Raw genomic sequence first — 20,074 nt, 5'->3', positions numbered from 1 at the left:
GCCCAATAAAAACTGCCTTTATAAACTTTTGTAAGAAATCGTTCAGGACCTTGTATACCATTTATGTCAGACCAGTCCTGGAATATGCAGCTCCAGCCTGGAGTCCATACCTAGTTAAACACAAGACAAAGTTAGAGAAAATTCAGAGGTATGCCACCAGACTAGTCCCAGAACTGATAGGTATGAGCTACGAGGAAAGGCAAAGGGAGCTGAACCTCACCTCGCTGGAAGACAGAAGAGTAAGGGGAGAACTGGTAACCACCTATACAATTCTTAGAGGAAGTGACAGGGTGGACAAACACAAACTCTTTAGCACGGGTGGAACACGAACAAGGGGACACAGGTGGAAACTTAGTACCCAAATGAGCCACAGGGACATTAGAAATAATTTGTTCAGTGTCAGAGTAGTTAAAAAGAGAATGCATCAGGCGGTGATGTGGTGGAGGCTGACTCCATACACAGTTTCAAATGTAGATATGATAGACTCGAATTTATAAGAGGTAAAATAAAAGTAAATGTGTCCAGCTTACTACCTCTCCAGCTGCTAGTATGTACTCGCTATGACGAAGGTAAACTCGCCTACCTTACCAGATGGCGCAAGGTAAGGGGCCCCTGATAATTCTGATATCCGCGCTGATAAGCGTTTGATTTCGGTTAGGCATGAATTACGCTTAAAATGTAACGCATTACAGAGGATGATTCTCCCAATGGCTTTCCCAGAGCCTCGCTGGGCGCAAAACCCAGCAACAATGGCTTTTACGAGCGAGGGACACGCTTGGCTCTAAGAGTAATTAAATCAAATGCTTATCTCTTCAGTAAAGGCTACTGCCGCGGCCTTCAGGGGGGATAGTGGTGTTAAACTCTGCATTCATTTGTTGTCCGGCTAAATCCTTCTGAAAGGATTAGGATACGGCGGAGATGTTGGAGGGGATTTAAGAAGGATTAAGAACAGTCGCTGGTGGCTAAGTGGTAGTACACTCGTTCCTCGTTTCACAAACAATTTGGTCTGGATTTGCCTCATGGTCAGGGAGGATTGACTAGGCCGCCAGTGCTTATACTGTTCAACCTCTGTTCACATAGCAGTAAGTGTATACCTGGTTGTTGACCGATTGGTAAATCGTGTTCCAGGGATAAGTCTCACCGTAAGCTTTGGGAAGGGAAAGCTCTATGCCTGCTGACCAGGTAGCATGCTTCTGTCTGTGTAAAGATGTGTACTTGTATGTGGACATATATGTACCAGTCAGTGTAAAGGTGTGTGCTTGTCTGTGCAAAAATTGATGGGTTCTATACATTATTCACGTTTCGGTTAGAGTATGTTAGAGAAATTCGCTCTTGGGGGTGTGTTGAGAGGACTTACAAAAGGGAGTTAGGGATCCTTGACGCTATTAAATGTAGGGGGCGGGAGAAAGGGGTCTGAGAGAGAGAGAGAGAGAGAGAGGGGGGGAGGGGAAAGGGGGCAACGGTTGTGAAGGGGCTGAAGAGCAGATGCGAGGCGTGGCAGTGATGAAAAAGGAATGAATGGTGCAAAAGTTATGTGATGAGAAAAGGCATCCAGTTGGTATTGAGAGAGAGAGAGAGAGTAGAAACCCGCGATAGGAATTGAAATATATCAACAATTGAGACAGAATGAGACACAAACAACAGAGATAATATGAACGAGAGGGAAAACATGCTCCAAAAAGCCACACTGAAAAAAAAACAAAAATGATAGAGGAGGATGTGACACAGGGATGTGACACAGGGATGTGACACAGTGATGTGACACAGGGATGTGACACAGGGATGTGACAACAAGGGGGGGGAGAGGGTGTGAACGACACAACTCTTGTGTAAATATACATGAGTGAGACATTCATTAGGGGGGAGGGAGAGAGAGAGAGAGAGAGAGAGAGAGAGAGAGAGAGAGAGAGAGAGAGAGAGAGGGGGGGGGGGAAGGAAAGAGGGAGAGGAAAGAACGAGATGGATGGGGAGAGATGCGATCATATAGTAGAGGGGTGAGGAAAGAGGGTAATGCAGAGAGAGGGAGAGAGGAGAAAGACAGAGAGAGAGAGAGAGAGAGAGAGAGAGAGAGAGAGAGAGAGAGAGAGAGAGAGAGAGAGAGAGAGAGAGAGAGACGCACAGAGGACATAGGCTATTTACCTCTCTCTCTCTCTCTCTCTCTCTCTCTCTCTCTCTCTCTCTCTCTCTCTCTCTCTCTCTCTCTCTCTCTCTCTCTCTCTCTCTCTCACCCTCCCTCCCACACACACACACACACACACACACAGACATACAAATCCATACAATGGTACATGTATATTTGAAGAGGTGTGTTAATCTCTTTCAATTTCCCTAATGGATTTTTCGCTTGAATTTTCGCCGTAGCTTCGCAGATTTTTTTTTTTTTTTCCAGAAAAAACATGAGATTGTCATACAGCATTAGTGTTTGGGCCTTATAACACACACACACACACACACACACACACACACACACACACACACACACACACACACACAAACACACACACACACACACACAAGCAAAAATTAGAAGTAATAGAGCAAGGAGAAAACACATTGACCAAAGAACAGAGATCCACAACATATACACACGACAGAGGGACGAATACACAGGAAATCGGCTTTCAGCTGATTAAGAGTATGAGAATAACACAGCATCTATCTTGAGGTTATCTTGAGATGATTTCGGGGCTTTTAGTGTCCCCGCGGCCTGGTCCTCGACTAGGCCTCCACCCCCAGGAAGCAGCCAGTGACAGCTGACTAACACCCAGGTACCTATTTTACTGCTAGGTAACAGGGGGCATAGGAAGAAAGAAACTCTGCCCATTGTTTCTCGCCGGCGCCTGGGATCGAACCCGGGACCACAGGTTCACAAGTCCAGCGTGCTGTCCGCTCGGCCGACCGGCTCCCTGATCTAAGGCCAAGGAGCAGCCTAAACTTCCATATAGCCACAGGAGGCAGACGGCATATGAAGAAGTGATCAGGTTACTTAAAAATGATAATGAAACACCTCAAAGAACGACCAAGAAGTGTGTGTGTGAAGATCTCGATGGAAAGCTTCCAGGAAAATATTAAGATTGACTCAGAAGTGTCCCCAGTTCTACGCCATCTGGAACAAAGCGCTACCAGGAGAAGGGCTGATCTTAATAGAAGTGACACCAGAGGAATTAAAGAAATAATTTGAGGACCTTTAAAGGAGCTTTTAGCTCCTTTAAAGGTCCTCAAATTATTAGGACCTTTAAAGGAGGTTTTAGATCCTTTAAAGGTCCTCAAATTATTAGGACCTTTAAAGGAGGTTTTAGATCCTTTAAAGGTCCTCAAATTAATAATAATTATTATTATTAAAGGTCCTCAAATTATTAGGACCTTTAAAGGAGGTTTTAGATCCTTTAAAGCTCCTTCTGTGTTAAATGCCACAGACCCTGACAAGATCACAGCAGGAATCTTCAAGGAGTCAGCAGCAGTGGTTTGTGTTCCGCCTGCTAACGTCTTCACCTCCTCGCTAGAAATGGGGGAATTTCCTGACATTTGGAAAGTGGCAAATAAGGTATCTATGTGCAAAAAAAAGGGAGGAAGATGGGAGCCACAGAGCTAGCAAATGAGTAGTCTTTCAAAGCAATATATACAACCTATTTTAGACCAATAGTGGACTATGCAGCGCTGGCATGGAATCCACACCTTGTGAAGCATTAAATAAACATAAGCACAGAGATTTCCAAGTGCCAGCACTAAGAAGATAGGTTAAGGAACCTGATTGACCAGACCACACACTAGAAGGTGAAGGGACGACGACGTTTCCGTCCGTCCTGGACCATTCTCACAATCGACTTGAGGATGGTCCAGCACGGACCGAAACGTCGTCGTTCCTTCACCTTCTAGTGTGTGGTCTGGTCAACATACTTTAGCCACGTTATTGTGACTCATCGCCTGCTTAAGGAAACTGAATTTCACAACCCTTAAGGAGATCAAAACAGATGGGATATGATCACAGCATACAAGATACTGAGAGGAACAGGCAAGGCGGACAAGGCCAGTCTCTTTAAAAATAATTAAAACAAGAGTATATAGGTGGAAACTGGAAACACAAATGAGTTGAAGAAATGTAAGGAAAAACTCGTACCAAGTACGGATGGGTCAGCTAGTTGGATGTACTGAAAGAACAAGTTGTGGAAGCCACCTCCATCCACAACTTTAACGACAGATTCGGCAAAGTTTTCGAAATGTCAGAATAGTTCAGTTATAAGGTACAGCAAAGCTAGTAGGCCGAGGGCAACAAAAGAACTATATATACCTAAATCTCCCTCTCCCCATAGGTCGAATTGCCTATGAATCATAGGCCATTACGACTACCACTATTCTCACCACCATCACTACCACTACCCCCCCCCCCACCCCCTTTTCCTGACCACCACCATCAGCTTTGTCCGACTTAATATTTTAGCCTCTGAGTAGTTAATGGTCACATTAGTGAAGTGGTCTACTTTACAAATGCCACTCTAGGAGCGGTTATTAGCGGGTATAACAACATAACCGCGGTTACTGCCAATTATTATTCATCGATTTTCAGGTTGAATATTTTTTGGGTGATTTTTTTTGGGGGGGGGATATATATGTCCTGAAATTTTGATCGTAGTTGGAATCACGTTTTCTGAAGTGTTCGAAATTATTACCACCGTCTCTACCACCATCGAGGCCACCAACATTATAACAACCACCATTGCTCAAACTTCCAACAATGCTATCACATCCATCAACATCATTACCCCTCATCACCAACATCACCACCACAACCACCTCCCCAACCACGACCACAACTAGCCACCATCAACCACCACAACCACCCCACCACCATCCACCACCCCACCACCATCCACCACCCCAACCATAACCACAACTAGCTACCATCAACCACCCACCACCTCACCATCACCCACCACCCCAACCACAACCACAACACCCCACCACCACCCACCACCCCAACTACAACTAGCCACCATCAACCACCACCCCAACCACAACTAGCCACCATCAACCACCACCACAACCACAACTAGCCACCATCAACCACCACCCCAACCACAACTAGCCACCATCAACCACCACCCCAACCTCAACTAGCCACCATCAACCACCCCACGACCAACCACCACCCCAACCACAACTAGCCACCATCAACCACCACCCCAACCACCACCAGAGCCATTTTAGCTCCTTTTACAGACCGTCGTTCATCCTGTGCTAAATTTCCGCCTCTCCACGTTTAATCCAGTTTTTTCAATAGATCTTGCTCCATCCCCCCCCCCCCGTGTTTGTTGACACATATATACACACACGCCGGCCGGAACATCATCGCTACATATGCTAATTACATATCTCTAACACACTACTTTCTTTCTGAGTGACGGTATTGAGAGAAAGTAGTTCCCTAACAGAATTTACACGGTAGGGCTTCAACTCCTGGGCGCTGAGGTTTGGTAAAGCTGTTGGTAAATCTAGGGGCTAAGATTTCAGACTCCTTATTGGTTGAGGTCTTCGTTAATTATCTTACAAGATTGTTCGCCTGTTCTTGGTGTGGTTATAAGTGTTTTGTCACATCCCTGAGGGGGTCATCTGCGTGTCTTAACTACAGTGTGTAATTACCTAAGTGTAATTACCTAAGTGTAGTTACAGGATGAGAGCTACGCTCGTGGTGTCCCGACTTCCCAGCACTCTTTGTCATATAACGCTTTGAAACTACAAAGTGTGTGTGTGTGTGTGTGTGTGTGTGTGTGTGTGTGTGTGTGTGTGTGTGTGTGTGTGTGTGTGTGTGTGTGTGTGTGTGTGTGTGTATACTCACCTATTTGTGTCTACAGGATCGAGCATTGAATCTTGGATCCCGCTTTTCGAACCATCGGTTGTTTACGGCAATGACTCCGGTCCTATTCCCTATCATAGTTTTAAAATTATGAATAGTATTTGCTTCCACAACCTGTTCCTGAAGTGCATTCCATTTCCCCACTACTCTCACGCTAAAAGAAAACTTCCTAACATCTCTGTGACTCATCTGAGTTTCCAGCTTCCATCCATGTCCCCTCGTTCTGTTACTATTCGGTGTGAACATTTCGTCTATGTCCACTCTGTCAATCCCCCTGTGTATTTTATACGTTCCTATCATATCCCCCCTTCTCCCTTCTTTTTTCTAGTGTCGTAAGGCTCAGTTCCTTCAGGCGCTCTTCACACCAGTCGTGTGTGTGTGTGTGTGTGTGTGTGTGTGTGTATTCACCTAGTTGTGCTTGCGGGGGTTGAGCGTTTTTCTTTCGGCCCGCCTCTCAACTGTCAATCAACTGTTATTAACTACTAACTAACAATTTTTTTTTCCCATGCACACACACACACACACACACACACACACACACACACACACACACACACACACACACACACACACACACACACACACACACACAGAAAGCAGCTCCGTAGCAGCTGTCTAACTCCCAGGTACCTATATATATATTTACTGCTAGGTAACAGGGGCATTCAGGGTGAAAGAAACTTTGCCCATTTGTTTCTGCCTGGTCCGAGAATCGAACCCGGGTCACAGAATTACGAGTCCTGCCCAGTCCGAATTACGAGTCAGAATTACGAGTCCTGAATTACTGCTCAGCCTATATAGATGTTGACCCTACCTAAGGAATCTAAAACTGAGAGTCTCTCTCTCTCTCTCTCTCTCTCTCTCTCTTTCTCTCTCTCTCTCTCTCTCTCTCTCTCTCTCTCTCTCTCTCTCTCTCTCTCTCTCTCTCTCTCTCTCTCTCTCTCTCTCTCTCTCTCTCTCGTAATGGTCGTAATGAAGTGCTCTGTCTTTAGTGCTGAATATTACAATTGTTTGTGTAAATAACTATATATGCATGAACGTAATATAATGTTTTCTTTACATATTTGTGTATCAAAATTGATTAATTTTTCGCTCATTGTTTCGTTAAAAAATAATTAGTTGAACTTTTCATATATCCTATGTTGATATATTTAGAGAATGATATAAATTATCGTTGCATTGATAATAAATGAACTAGATGATAATTAATTTTATTAACACTGTCTATGATTTTAACATTTACAGTATGTGGTAAAATATATCACAGTAAAAATAATATTTGTAATAATATAACTGATAAACTATTTTATATCAGTAAAATGTTGATAGTGTTGGTGAAATAAGAATTTAAATGATTGATATGAATTAATATTTGGTATGATCATTTCGGGGTACATACGCATTTCAAGGGTTCCAGAGGGCCCATACCCACTTCAAGGCCCCAGGGGGGGGGTACATACCCAATTCCCCCCCCCCCCTCCCCCCTTCCACACAAACACACACATACACACACACACACACACACACACACACACACACACACACATGCAAAGACCGCAGGCTCCTCCAGAAAGATTGAAATAAGTTGCACATATTATACGACAAATGGTTACTAGACTTCAATGCAGATAAGTGCAATGTCATGAGATACGGACAACAGTAAGGAGGACAGAGGAACAAAATATAATGAACCCGACTCTGGAGGTAGACGCAAAAGTCTCTCGAGAGTCATGTTATTCCATCAGCTTGTAGATTAAGTAGAGAGAGAGAGAGAGAGAGAGAGAGAGAGAGAGAGAGAGAGAGAGAGAGAGAGAGAGAGCAGATCAAGCGTGCAACAGAACCGATGTATTATAGATGAGTGTCTTAAAAATATATGCAACCTGAGTTTGGAAGAAATCTTCGGCGCCAAAGAAGCTTTTGTCCTCAGAAGACAAAAAATCAAGTTTAATTGATGAGAAGGGAATGTAAAATTGGGCGAAGCTCGTGCAACAAAGGAAAAGAGGGAAGAGGGCACTGCGAGCAAGCAACAGGTAAGAGGGACTGTCTCATACCGATGGGAAGAGTATCTCACACCAGGAGAGGGGAGCAAGAGACTCTATGTGTCCGACCTGGTCCAGCTGTGTCCGACCTGGCGCAGCTGTGTCCGACCTGGCGCAGCTGTATCCGACCTGGCGCAGCTGGAGAATTTGCAGCCCGGAAGGCATAGTGAGGCAAAATAGAGACACAAGTATCCAGCATGGAGGTGAAAGAAAAAGGGGCATGTATCCAGCGTTCAGGAGGAAGGAAGGGCATGTATCCAGCCTGGAGGTTTTAGTAAAGAATAAGAAAAGAGAGGAAAAGGTGAAAATTAATCTTCATATCTTAGGGGTGGAGGTGTACCTCAGTGGCTGAGGTGGAGGTGTAACTAGATAACTTTCTCCTCATCTAAGACAGTGTCAACCAGATGCCTTAGTGAAGGAGGCGATTCTCTGTACTTCCTTTCCTTCCCTTGCCCCTCCCCTTGCCCGTACACCCCCTCCCCTTGCCCAACCTCCCCCCTTCCAGTGCCCCCTTCTGAAGGCCCCATCTCCCTCCCCCATCTCTCTTCCAAACAACCCTCAAATCCCCTTCTCAACCCCACCCAATGTGACGTATCTACGAGGAAAAACTGAGGCAGTGTTGCGGGATTGAACTTGCGTCTCGGAGCTGCCCAGACACACAAACAAAATGAGCTTAAAACGATCATAGCCAGATCATGTTGGGATCACATCAACACCTCATGTTTGGGACCACAACATGTTGCGGAACACATCATATGTTGGGGAAACACATGCCCACACATACAGCATCTTACTAATGCTCGTTCAGCATCTTAAACACAGGCATTATCTTACAAATAAAGTTCAATAGACGCGTAGGTTGGAAAGCAAATTGAATTAGACAAGAGCACGCGTGTTGGGAGGAGAGAGAGAGAGAGAGAGAGAGAGAGAGAGAGAGAGAGAGAGAGAGAGAGAGAGAGATAACCCAGAAGCTACCAAGCCATCTGAGTGTTGATCTGTGTGTTGATCTGAGTGTTGATCTGTGTGTTGGTCTATGCTGTAGTGAAAAGGGATTTTAACCAGGGATATCCACACCCCATGGGGGAGGGGGGGTGGACTAGTGACTCGATAACTCAATAATTAACTAATTAATTAGTTTAGATTAACTATTAGATTAGAATTAGCTATCACCGTTATCAATGATTACATTTCGGCTGTTCTGTTTCTAGTTATCTGCACGTCAAGCTAGCTCTTGGGAGATCTTTTGATATCTTGATGTCATCTCTTCTTTTGAGATCCAAAGAGATCTTTTGATATCTTGATTTTGATATTTTGATGTCATACTGGTGCCCAATAGGACTGGCGGCGATGGTCATAATTTTGACAGTCCAGGGGAGTATGTATATATATCTTGAAGTTATCTTGAGATGATTTCGGGGCTTAGCATCCCCTCGGCCCGGTCCTCGACCAGGCCTCCTTTTTGTTACACACCCCCAGGAAGCAGCCCGTAACAGCTGTCTAACTCCCAGGTACCTATTTACTGCTAGGTGAACATTGCCCTCAGGGTGAAAGAAACTCTGCCCCATTTGTTTCCGCCTCCGCCAGGGATCGAACCCAGAACCTTAGGACTACGAAGCGCTGTCCACTCAGCCCTCAGGTCCCTATAAGGGGGGGGGGATGCATGCAGGAAACCGAATATTATATTCGGATTGTTCCTTGAGATTATCTTGAGATGATTTCGGGGCTTCAGTGTCCCCGCGGCCCGGTCCTCGACCAGGCCTCCACCCCCCAAGGAAGCAGCCCGTGACAGCTGACTAACACCCAGGTACCTATTTTACTGCTAGGTAACAGGGGGCATAGGGGTGAAAGAAACTCTGCCTATTGTTTCTCTCCGGCGCCCGGGATCGAACCCGGGACCCCACAGGATCACAAGTCCAGTGTGCTGTCCGCTCGGCCGACTTGTTAGTTATATTGTAGTCTTCAATATACACTAACTAACAACACCATTCAGCAGCTCTATCTCTTGTGAACAGCGATGTATAACGAATTTTGAACCGCACGAATGAATAAATAAATTTTAGTCAAATTACGAAATGCAAGTGAAATGAAGGAGAGGCTTTCCCAAGAGTTTACTCCCTGTGTGTCGTTAGAGCGAACACCCGTATTATTTCTTCGTTAATGTCGCCCTTCCTATCCTCACAGAAACTCTCAGTTATAAGCCATTATGTTGGTCGAGAACGATAACGTGTTATTTAACATTGTTATATCTCGGTTTTTGGTTTAATTTCACTTACTGATGTTGATATCGTACCCAAGCGGTCTTTTATCTATCATTCTACGCTGTCTTGAGCTGAAGCGGTCTTAAATCTACCATTCTACGGTGTCTTATGTTGAAGCGGTCTTTAATCTACCATTCTACGCTGTCTTAACCTGAAGTGGTCTTTAATCTACCATTCTACTTTGTATTATCCTGAAGCTGTCTTTAATCTACCATTCTACGGTGATATATGCTGAGTAATAGTGTCTTTACATCCCTACGTTTCATAGAACTGTGTCTTAGAATGAAATTTTCCTCCTACAGATTACGTCTGAATTTGCCCGTTTACCCATATAGCCGAAAATGGACGTAATTTGGAAAAAGAAAAATAATTGAAAATAAATTTTGGATTTTTTTTCTCCAAAACGGCAAGTTGAGGGTCCTCAGCTAGGTTAGGAGGGTAGGAAGATCTCCTAAGGTTTCAGAACGTCATGTGAACGTTCACAGCGTTCACAGCGGTCTGTGAACGCGGTGGTTCCTTCTCTCGCCAAAACAGTCTTTTTTCTCTGCTCAAGTCGTTCCTCGATAAAAAAGTATTTTGCATTGTTTTTCTCATTGAAAAGACCTTCACTTTTGTGGATATTTTTTGGGGCCACTAATAAGTAAAAATATATAAGAATTTACGGCAATAATATTATTTTTATTATTATTATTATTATTATTAACAAAAGTAGTCATTTTAATAATTTTTCAGTAGGTGTGGTGGTGATATGAGATCTTTACTACATATAATAATAAAAATAATCATAATACCAGACTAGATTATAAAAAAATATTATCAGTAAAGTCTATTACAATTTCACGCAGAAAATAATAACGTAGTTGAAACACCTTCCGTCCCACCCATAAATTTTTTTATCCAACCCACACATATATGGTTCTTTTATCTAATGTAATGGATTCTAAATCGTATGTTTGAATCTAAAATCTAAATGTTTAAATGAATGTATGTTTAAATCTAAAATTTTAATCCCTTGGGTTCCAAGGAGTTTTTTGTTTTGTGGAAACTCCGTTTAGGGTCTTTGAAGATTTGTTTTGATTCCATGAAACACTTGGATTATTCAGAGCTTTCTTGGGGTTCCCTGAAACTCTTGGGTTCTTCGGAGGGTTCTTTAGGGTTCCGTAGAACCCTTCGGTTCCACGTGGTTCCGTAATACATACTTTGAAAGAGCTTAGAGAAAGAGAGGAAGGTGGAATTAAATATTTAAATGATGTGGATATATTCACATCAATTATTCGTACTTTTCTCAAGGAGAGTGACTTAGAACACTAGTCTGACTAGCTAACACCAGCCAGGAGACATCTCGTACCTAGAATCGACTCATACGATTGAGTTCTAGATCAATTATGAGGAGAAAGCTCCAAGCCTGTAGGATACGAGAACAAGGAGCTTGGATAGGACGGAGAAATGGAATGGGGTTCAACTACTTGAGCTATCTAGGATCGAACGCGGATCTGCATGAAGCGAGACGGAACAGTCTATAAGTGGTTGCGGGGTGTGCTGTATATATGGAAATGAATCTAAATATTGACATTAATACTAATTTGCAAATTAATTTACATTCAACAACTGATTATATTATTTCAATTCGTTTAACATCGAAAAAAAATATTTAATGAAAATTATGAATTTGAGGATAAAAAAAAAGACTTTAAATTCCTCTCTTTGAAATATATTAAGCCTTTTCCCCCCAAAAAATATATATCTCTATGAGAGATCATTTTATTGACATTAGTCGATGACATAATCTGACTGCATAAGGTGATTTGCATTTACAAATTAACAAATTGTTGCTGATATTAGACTACGTAAGGAAAACCAATCACAGTGAAGCTATTTAGCAATACCTTTTTTTTTTTTAGTCAAATGTTTAAATTATCCTTTTATTAAATTTCTCCCTTTTGTAAAATTTCTCTAGGGCTATTAGGTATAATATTCCTGCCGCCTGTTTGACATTATAATAAAAATGTATTAAAAATATCGAGGCTTTTTTGTGAATTAATTTTGTAAGTCTACAAAAACCATAGAGTTCATAACCAATGGAAATATAAATAGCAATATATATATATATATATATATATATATATATATATATATATATATATATATATATATATATATATATATATATATATATATATATGTATGTACGTTTAAATCTAAAATTTGAATCCCTTGGGCTCCATGGAGTATTTTGTTATATATATATATATATATATATATATATATATATATATATATATATATATATATATATATATATATATATATATATATATATAGCTGCATCCTTCATTCTGGATGACCAGAGACCACTAACCAGGAGACCTACTCAGAGACTGGGCCTCGGGGACGTTGATCCCTGCAACTAACTATAGACAGATCTCAGGTAAGGGTTCAATGGCATCAAAAAGTTAGAAAAAACCTCTGCTTTATCTCACGGCTTTTAACCCAACTATTTAACTTTTCAATAACCCAGGTATTACATTATACGTGAAGTGAGGAGGTGATACAGGGACCCTTCTAACCGCGTGCTCAAGGAACTCACATTAACGTGATACAAAATAATACAAAATGACTACTACAGACTGATACAAAATGTATCAGTGTTCTCAAACTGCTTATAGTCAGTGTAGAGTTAAACTTCATCATTGAAGGCATAGGATTTGAACCAATGTATTTAATTAAAAAATTAAAATTTTAAAATTTTACTTTTAAAATTAACTACTACCTGATTTTTGTTTTTAGCTAATTAACCCCAGTTTGCTAACTGCAGGGGGAGTGCATGCCGGCGTTTGAAACCTTCCCACCGCCCCCCCTACTGGATTGGTGTGAGTTGCTCGATAGGCAAATTAATATTGCATGCCACTGACTCAACAAACAACACTCTGTGTGTTAAGGGCTCTCTTGAGGTCACGGTGATGTTAGTTTACCAACCTATAGCGGTACAGATGATTTACGCATGTCAGTATATTGTGTAACTCTCTGAACAGTGCTGTAACTTGCTTAGCTAAACGAATTCTGGGGGGTTGAGTTCTTGGGGCTATCGTGTGTATCTGTAACCTTTTCCAGTACCATTCCAGTACTGTTCCGGTACCGTTATTGGGTTCATCGCCACTTGTGGGATGGGTATGGGGTTTACCACCACTCACTGAATGGGTTTGGTATCCACTACCGGTCACAGGATGGGTATGGTGTACACTGCCGCTTACAGAATGAGTATGGAAGTCCACCACTGCTCACAGGATGGGTATGGAGGTCCACCACTGCTCACAGGATGGGTAAGGAGGTCCACCACTGCTCACAGGATGGGTATGGAAGTCCACCACTGCTCACAGGATGGGTATGGAAGTCCACCACTGCTCACAGGATGGGCATGGAGGTCCACCACTGCTCACAGGATGAGTATGGAGGTCCACCACTGCTCACAGGATGGGCATGGAAGTCCACCACTGCTCACAGGATGGGTATGGAAGTTCACCACTGCTTACAGAATGAGTATGGAAGTCCACCACTGCTCACAGGATGGGTATGGAAGTTCACCACTGCTCACAGGATGGGTATGGAAGTCCACCACTGTTCACAGGATGGGTATGGAAGTCCACCACTGCTCACAGGATGGGTATGGAAGTCCACCACTGCTCACAGGATGGGTATGGAAGTCCACCACTGCTCACAGGATGGGTATGGAAGTCCACCACTGCTCACAGGATGGGCATGGAGGTCCACCACTGCTCACAGGATGGGCATGGAGGTCCACCACTGCTCACAGGATGGGCATGGAGGTCCACCACTGCTCACAGGATGGGTATGGAAGTCCACCACTGCTCACAGGATGGGTATGGAAGTCCACCACTGCTCACAGGATGGGTATGGAAGTCCACCACTGCTCACAGGATGGGTATGGAAGTCCACCACTGCTCACAGGATGGGCATGGAGGTCCACCACTGCTCACAGGATGGGCATGGGGTATAAAATAAATGACCTAAACTTGCTATCTTTCATACCTCTCCCTCTCTTTCCCTTTTCCTTCCTTCCTTCTTCATCTTTTTCCCCTACACTTTTGTTTTTTTTTATCATTGTCTATAACTCCATTTTTTTCCTTCCCTACTTCCCTCTTTTGTTGCCGTTCTTCTCAACATTCTTCCTCTCCTAACCCGTTCTTTATCGCTGCTTTACCCTTTCTCTCTCTCTCTCTCTCTCTCTCTCTCTCTCTCTCTCTCTCTCTCTCTCTCTCTCTCTCTCTCTCTCTCTCTCTCTCTCTCTCTCTCTCTCTCTCTCTGTTTCCACTCCTACCATCATTCTCTCCCTCTACACTTTTTAAATCACCATTACTCCTCTATATACTCCGTAAACACCCCTAAAGCACACCATCAGCCTCTACTAGAAAATACACATTCATCACAATACAGAAACAAATCATAATGAAATATTGCTTGTAATTACATTGCTACACTCACCCACTACACACTCAACAATCCCTCACGCAATCTCAACTACCATTCATCAAAACTCCCCCCCCCCCCTCCCCCTATGGATTCCCTTCCCCCCCTCTCTACCCCCCCCCCCCCCCCACCCCGCCAAAATCCTCCTTCAATACTACCACTCACTACCTCAACCTTGACTCAAAGTTCAATCCCCCAATCATCCCCCTTCTCCAACAACACCTTCCCCCTCCCTCCTCCTGCTCCTCCCCGGCCTCAATAACAGAGGGTTCGTCGTTCACTAAACACATTATACGCGCATATAGCGCTCACAAAATGATAATGAACAACACTTGTTATGCAAGGGAGCGGGAGGGGTGTTACGGCCGGCGTCCTCAGTCAAGGCTGGTCGGGGTCCTCAGTCAAGGCTGGTTGGCGTCCTCAGTCAAGGCTGGTTGGCGTCCTCAGTCAAGGCTGGTCGGTGTCCTCAGTCAAGGCTGGTTGGCGTCCTCAGTCAAAGCTGGTCGGGGTCCTCAGTTAAGGCTGGTCGGCGTCCTCAGTCAAGGCTGGTCGGCGTCCTCAGTCAAGGCTGGTCGGCGTCCTCAGTCAAGGCTGGTCAGCGTCCTCAGTCAAGGCTGGTTGGCGTCCTCAGTCAATGCTGGTCGGGGTCCTCAGTCAAGGCTGGTCGGGGTCCTCAGTCAAGGCTGGTCAGCGTCCTCAGTCAAGGCTGGTCAGCGTCCTCAGTCAAGGCTGGTCAGCGTCCTCAGTCAAGGCTGGTTGGCGTCCTCAGTCAAGGCTGGTCAGCGTCCTCAGTCAAGGCTGGTTGGCGTCCTCAGTCAAGGCTGGTCGGCGTCCTCAGTCAAGGCTGGTCAGCGTCCTCAGTCAAGGCTGGTTGGCGTCCTCACTCAAAGCTGGTCGGGGTCCTCAGTCAAGACTGGCCGGCGTCCTCAGTCAACAAGGCTGGTCGGCGTCCTCAGTCAACAAGGCTGGTCGGCGTCCTCAGTCAAGGCTGGTTGGCGTCCTCAGTCAAGGCTGGTCGGGGTCCTCAGTCAAGACTGGCCGGCGTCCTTAGTCAACAAGGCTGGCCGTCGTCCTCAGTCAAGGCTTGGCCGGCGTTCTCAGTCAAGGCTGGCCGACACATGCGGTCCTAAGAGCGGACATTCGCCGTTTACCGCGGTTGTCGTTGATGCAAAACCGGTTTAACAGAGATCTTCGGGAGTAACTCTGGCGGCGCCGGACGGCAATGATGTCTGTTAATCCGGACTGGTTCGTCACTTATCCGTCGACATGTCGAATTTTACGGTATTTTACGTTATATATATTATATACGTTATATATATATTATACATATAGATTTATAGAGAGCGGATTGTTATGTCACAACAATCATTATCGTCTCCGTCACCATTAAACTGGGATGTGCAAGCTTATTTGTTTATGGCTAGATATTCCCGTCTAAATATCCGACCCGGGTACCCGGAAACATGGGTGTTGCGGCCCTGAGCGGCCACCAGCGACTACGTGCGGCCGCCAGCGGCTACCTGCGGCCACCAGCGACTACGTGCGGCCGCCAGCGGCTACCTGCGGCCACCAGCGGCCGCCAGTGGCCACCTGCGGCCACCAGCGACTACGTGCGGCCGCCAGCGGCTACCTGCGGCCACCAGCGGCCACCAGCGGCCGCCAGTGGCCACCAGCGACTACGTGCGGCCGCCAGCGGCCACCAGCGGCCGCCAGTGGCCACCTGCGGCCGCCAGTGGCCACCTGCGGCCGCCAGTGGCCACCTGCGGCCACCAGCGGGCCACCTGGGGCCACCAGCAGCTCTCAGCGGCCACCAGCGGCCCTCAGTGGGCCTCAGCGACCCTCAGCGGGCCTCAGCGACCCTCAGCGGCCACCACCGGCCACCACCGGCCACCTGCGGCCACCACCGGCCCTCAGCGGCCACCACCGGCCCTCAGCGGCCACCAGCAAGGAGCGAGCCGCTTCACGCGGTTTTATTATAATAATAATTAAAAATTATTACTAAAATGTTTATATAGAAAAAAGTACATATATACAAAATGAAATACAAGAAGAACGTTGGCTTTCTATGTAGGGGCATATATACTTTAGGCCTATGTTATGCCTAAAGCCACTAATACGCTCAACGTTTCGGGCATGAATTTAATGCCAAAAGCAGTTGGTGTTCCCAGGCGGTCACCCATCCATGTACTAACGAAACCCCGCGTTGCTTAACTTCGCGGAACGGGCGAGAAGCGGTGTTCTCCACGTGGTACAGCCGTTAGCAAGGAGACCCACGACCTCAATGAGAGCCCTTGGTACTTCGCGGCCCTTGTCACTAGCCCTGAGCTCCTCGCAGCCCTTAGTTCTTCGCGACCCTTATCACTAGCTAGCCCTGAGCTCCTCGCAGCCCTCAGCACTTCGCAGCCCTCAGCACTTCGCAGCCCTCAGCACTTCGCAGCCCTCAGCATTTCGCGGCCTTCAGCACTTCGCGGCCTTCGGCACTTCGCGGCTTTCAGCACTTCGCGGTCCTTAGCGCCGAACGCCCAAATTCCCAGCGCCAATTAGCCAAAGCTCCACATACGCTTTATTTTTTGCATTAATTTGCCTAAATGACAAAACATTTTCTTACACAACAGGCGACAATTAACCGTGGAGGGCGCGTGCGGCCCAAGTTAGTGCGTCAGCCTCAAGTTGGCGCTGCCGGCGAGACTTGAGCGCCGGAGGTTAAGTTTTGTGGCGGGGAACTTGCCAAGTTGAGAGTCCTAAGTCAATCACTCGCGGGCGCTAGTTTGTGTTGGTGAGTGGGCGAATTTATGCGAGTAGCAAGCAAGTGGCCGAGACGCAAGTGTCTTGGAGCGCGGCGAGGTGGCGTTGAACACATTACAGGAGGAGAGGACAGCGTTGGGGGAGACTGTGTGGTGGCGTTGAACACACTACAGGACGGAAAGTGTCTGTGAACGCGGTCAGGTGGCGTTGAATACACTACCGGACGGAAAGTGTCTGTGAACGCGGTCAGGTGGCGTTGAATACACTACAGGACGGAAAGTGTTTGTAAACACAGTCAGGTGGTGTTGGACACTACAAGAGGAGAGGACAGCGTTTGTGTCCACGGGAGAGATAGCGTTGAACACTCTAAGAGGAAAACCCAGACACTTAGATGACTCCACAGACTTCAAAAAGCCGCAGGCGAATACCGGCTATGCTAAGCAGTTCACACACAACAGCTGGCGGCAGTCAATGATATAGAAATATGATGGAGCAGCATACAAGACGATTCGACTTAGTTCCTTTTCAGAGTGTAAAAACTGTATATTACGATGCTTAACCTGACCTTAGGGGTCGTTGGGTTAAGGTTAGATCTAACCGGGCAACATTAGATCGGATTGGGCCAGGTTACGTCGGATTGGGCCAGGTTAGATTAGGGGGTAAGATTAGGTAGGTTTTAAAATCCGTTGGCGAAGCGTCTTGCGTGCAAATGTGAAGTGCCCTGATAACTAGGAAGTCATCTTAGGGGAGTGTAGCGGTAATCTACCTGGAGAGTAGAATATGTGGCCCGCCACACCACGTGCAGTGTGGCCCACCACACCACGTGGAGTGTGGCCCGCCCCACCACGTGCAGTGTGGCCCACCCCACCACGTGCAGTGTGGCTCGCCACACTCCACGTGGACATACCTAGGGTTACCGAATTACATGGCTGGCCTTGATCACTGACATACCAAATTAAGCTTGACAGCGGGACCGGCTGACAGAAGAGCCAGCTGACATAAAAGCCAGCTGACAGCGGGACTAGCTGACATAGGAGCCAGCTGACATATGACTCAGCTGACAGATGAGCAAGCTGACAGATGACCCAGCTGACAGATGAGCCAGCTGACAGATGGCCCAGCTGACAAATGAACCAGCTGACAAATGAACCAGCTGACAGATGAGCCAGCTGACAGATGAACCAGCTGACAGATGAGCCAGCTGACAGATGAACCAGCTGACAGATGAGCCAGCTGACAGATGAGCCAGCTGACAGATGAGCCAGCTGACAAATATCCCAGCTGACAAATAACCCAGCTGACAAATAACCCAGCTGACAGATGACCCAGCTGACAGCTGGACCAACAACGGTGCCCCAGCTTGACAACTGCACCAAGTTTGTCCCCCCCCTCTCCCCCAGCTTTGCATCATCTTGCCGTCAAGATGAAATCAAGAAATAATTCAGATGTTGTCAAGGAGACTTACCTTCTCAGATCGTGGTGGGAGGATTGCGGGCCGTTTTTATCCGAATATCAGTGGGCAAGAACGGACTCTTGGACGGTTTTACATCCTGTACTGCGCGGGGCGGGAATGGCACTCTTCATCCGGTGCCATCGCTGCCTCTTGTAAGAGATTTTAAGTCAAGCTGGCTGTGATGGTTGGTGGAGATAGTGCGGGGATGTGCAGGCCGCGTGTGTGCCAGAGTTGAACTGAGCGGGCGAGTGGTGGTGGTAGTAGTGGTGGTGGTGGTGGGGGTGGTGGTGGTGTGGTGGGGGTGGAAGGGGGGGGGAGGAGGGAGAGGGGGGGGGTGTTCACCGCTACCCTTCTCTCTCTCTCTTCCACACTGCCAATGCGGGACTGAACCTTCCCTGCCGTTTCACACACACACACACACACATACATACACACACACACACATACATACACACACACACACACATACATACACACACACACACACACACATACACGCACACACACACACACACACACACACATACATACACGCACACACACACACACACTCACACACACACACACTCACACACACACACACACACACGCAACCACACACACACACACACACACATACACACACACACACACACACACACACACACACACACACACACTCACACACACACGCAACCACACACACACACAAGGCTTGAGCTGACAGTGTTCCGTATGTAGCGACCTCTTCCTTCCATATTTCCTGCTCCCCTCCTTCCCAGAATACCCCCTCTCTCATATCCCCGTCCCACCCACACCTTCCCCCTTCCTTTTCCCACCCCGCCTACTACCCAGAATACCCCTTCCATCTCCACCTATCCTACACAGAATCACCCCTCCCCCCCTCTCACTCTCTCACAAACCTTTCCTGACTCGCCCTTTCCCACCCTTTTCCTTCTGACGGGGGGTGGTGGAGGGGGGAGGTGGGTTGTGAATGTTGTTGGGGCGGGGGATGGGTGTGGTGGGAGGGGGTTGGGGGTGGGGGGAATTCACCTGACGGGCATGGGGGGGGTGTTTCGGGCGGTGGGGTACATCACCCACACGCCCACCAGGACCCACCACGCCCACTCTTGCCAATCCCCCCTCCCACCCCCACACACCCACACCCAATCACCCCCACTTCTAGTGTCACATAGGTTGTCATGGGGCACACACACCACTGCACCCACAGCGTCACACCCACATTACCACACCCACACACCCA

General features: G+C 46.5%; 2 protein-coding genes across 3 annotated transcripts in view; one reads left to right on the top strand and one right to left on the bottom strand.

Annotated features, from left to right (window-relative positions):
- Window positions 1-19,059, bottom strand: part of LOC123754032 (uncharacterized) — a 238,328-nt gene extending 219,269 nt beyond the window's left edge. For both annotated transcript variants that reach the window (XR_011223269.1, XM_045736154.2), the window contains exon 1: window positions 18,844-19,059. The gene's annotated coding sequence lies outside the window, so the exon portion shown is untranslated. The remainder of the gene's footprint in view (window positions 1-18,843) is intronic.
- Window positions 16,097-16,612, top strand: LOC123753883 (uncharacterized). The gene has a single exon (XM_045735834.2). The coding sequence runs from the start codon at window positions 16,097-16,099 to the stop codon at window positions 16,610-16,612; it is 516 nt and encodes a 171-aa protein (XP_045591790.2).
- Window positions 19,060-20,074: the final 1,015 nt, after the last annotated feature.

This window comes from Procambarus clarkii, chromosome 6 (assembly GCF_040958095.1).
Source record: "Procambarus clarkii isolate CNS0578487 chromosome 6, FALCON_Pclarkii_2.0, whole genome shotgun sequence".
NCBI lineage: Eukaryota > Metazoa > Arthropoda > Malacostraca > Decapoda > Cambaridae > Procambarus > Procambarus clarkii.
This window is presented reverse-complemented; position numbering and strand designations above follow the sequence as displayed.

What these genes read in the sequence shown, in the direction of transcription:
- LOC123753883 (XM_045735834.2), top strand. Translation starts at nt 16,097, where the DNA reads ATGGGTGTTGCGGCCCTGAGCGGCCACCAGCGACTACGTGCGGCCGCC.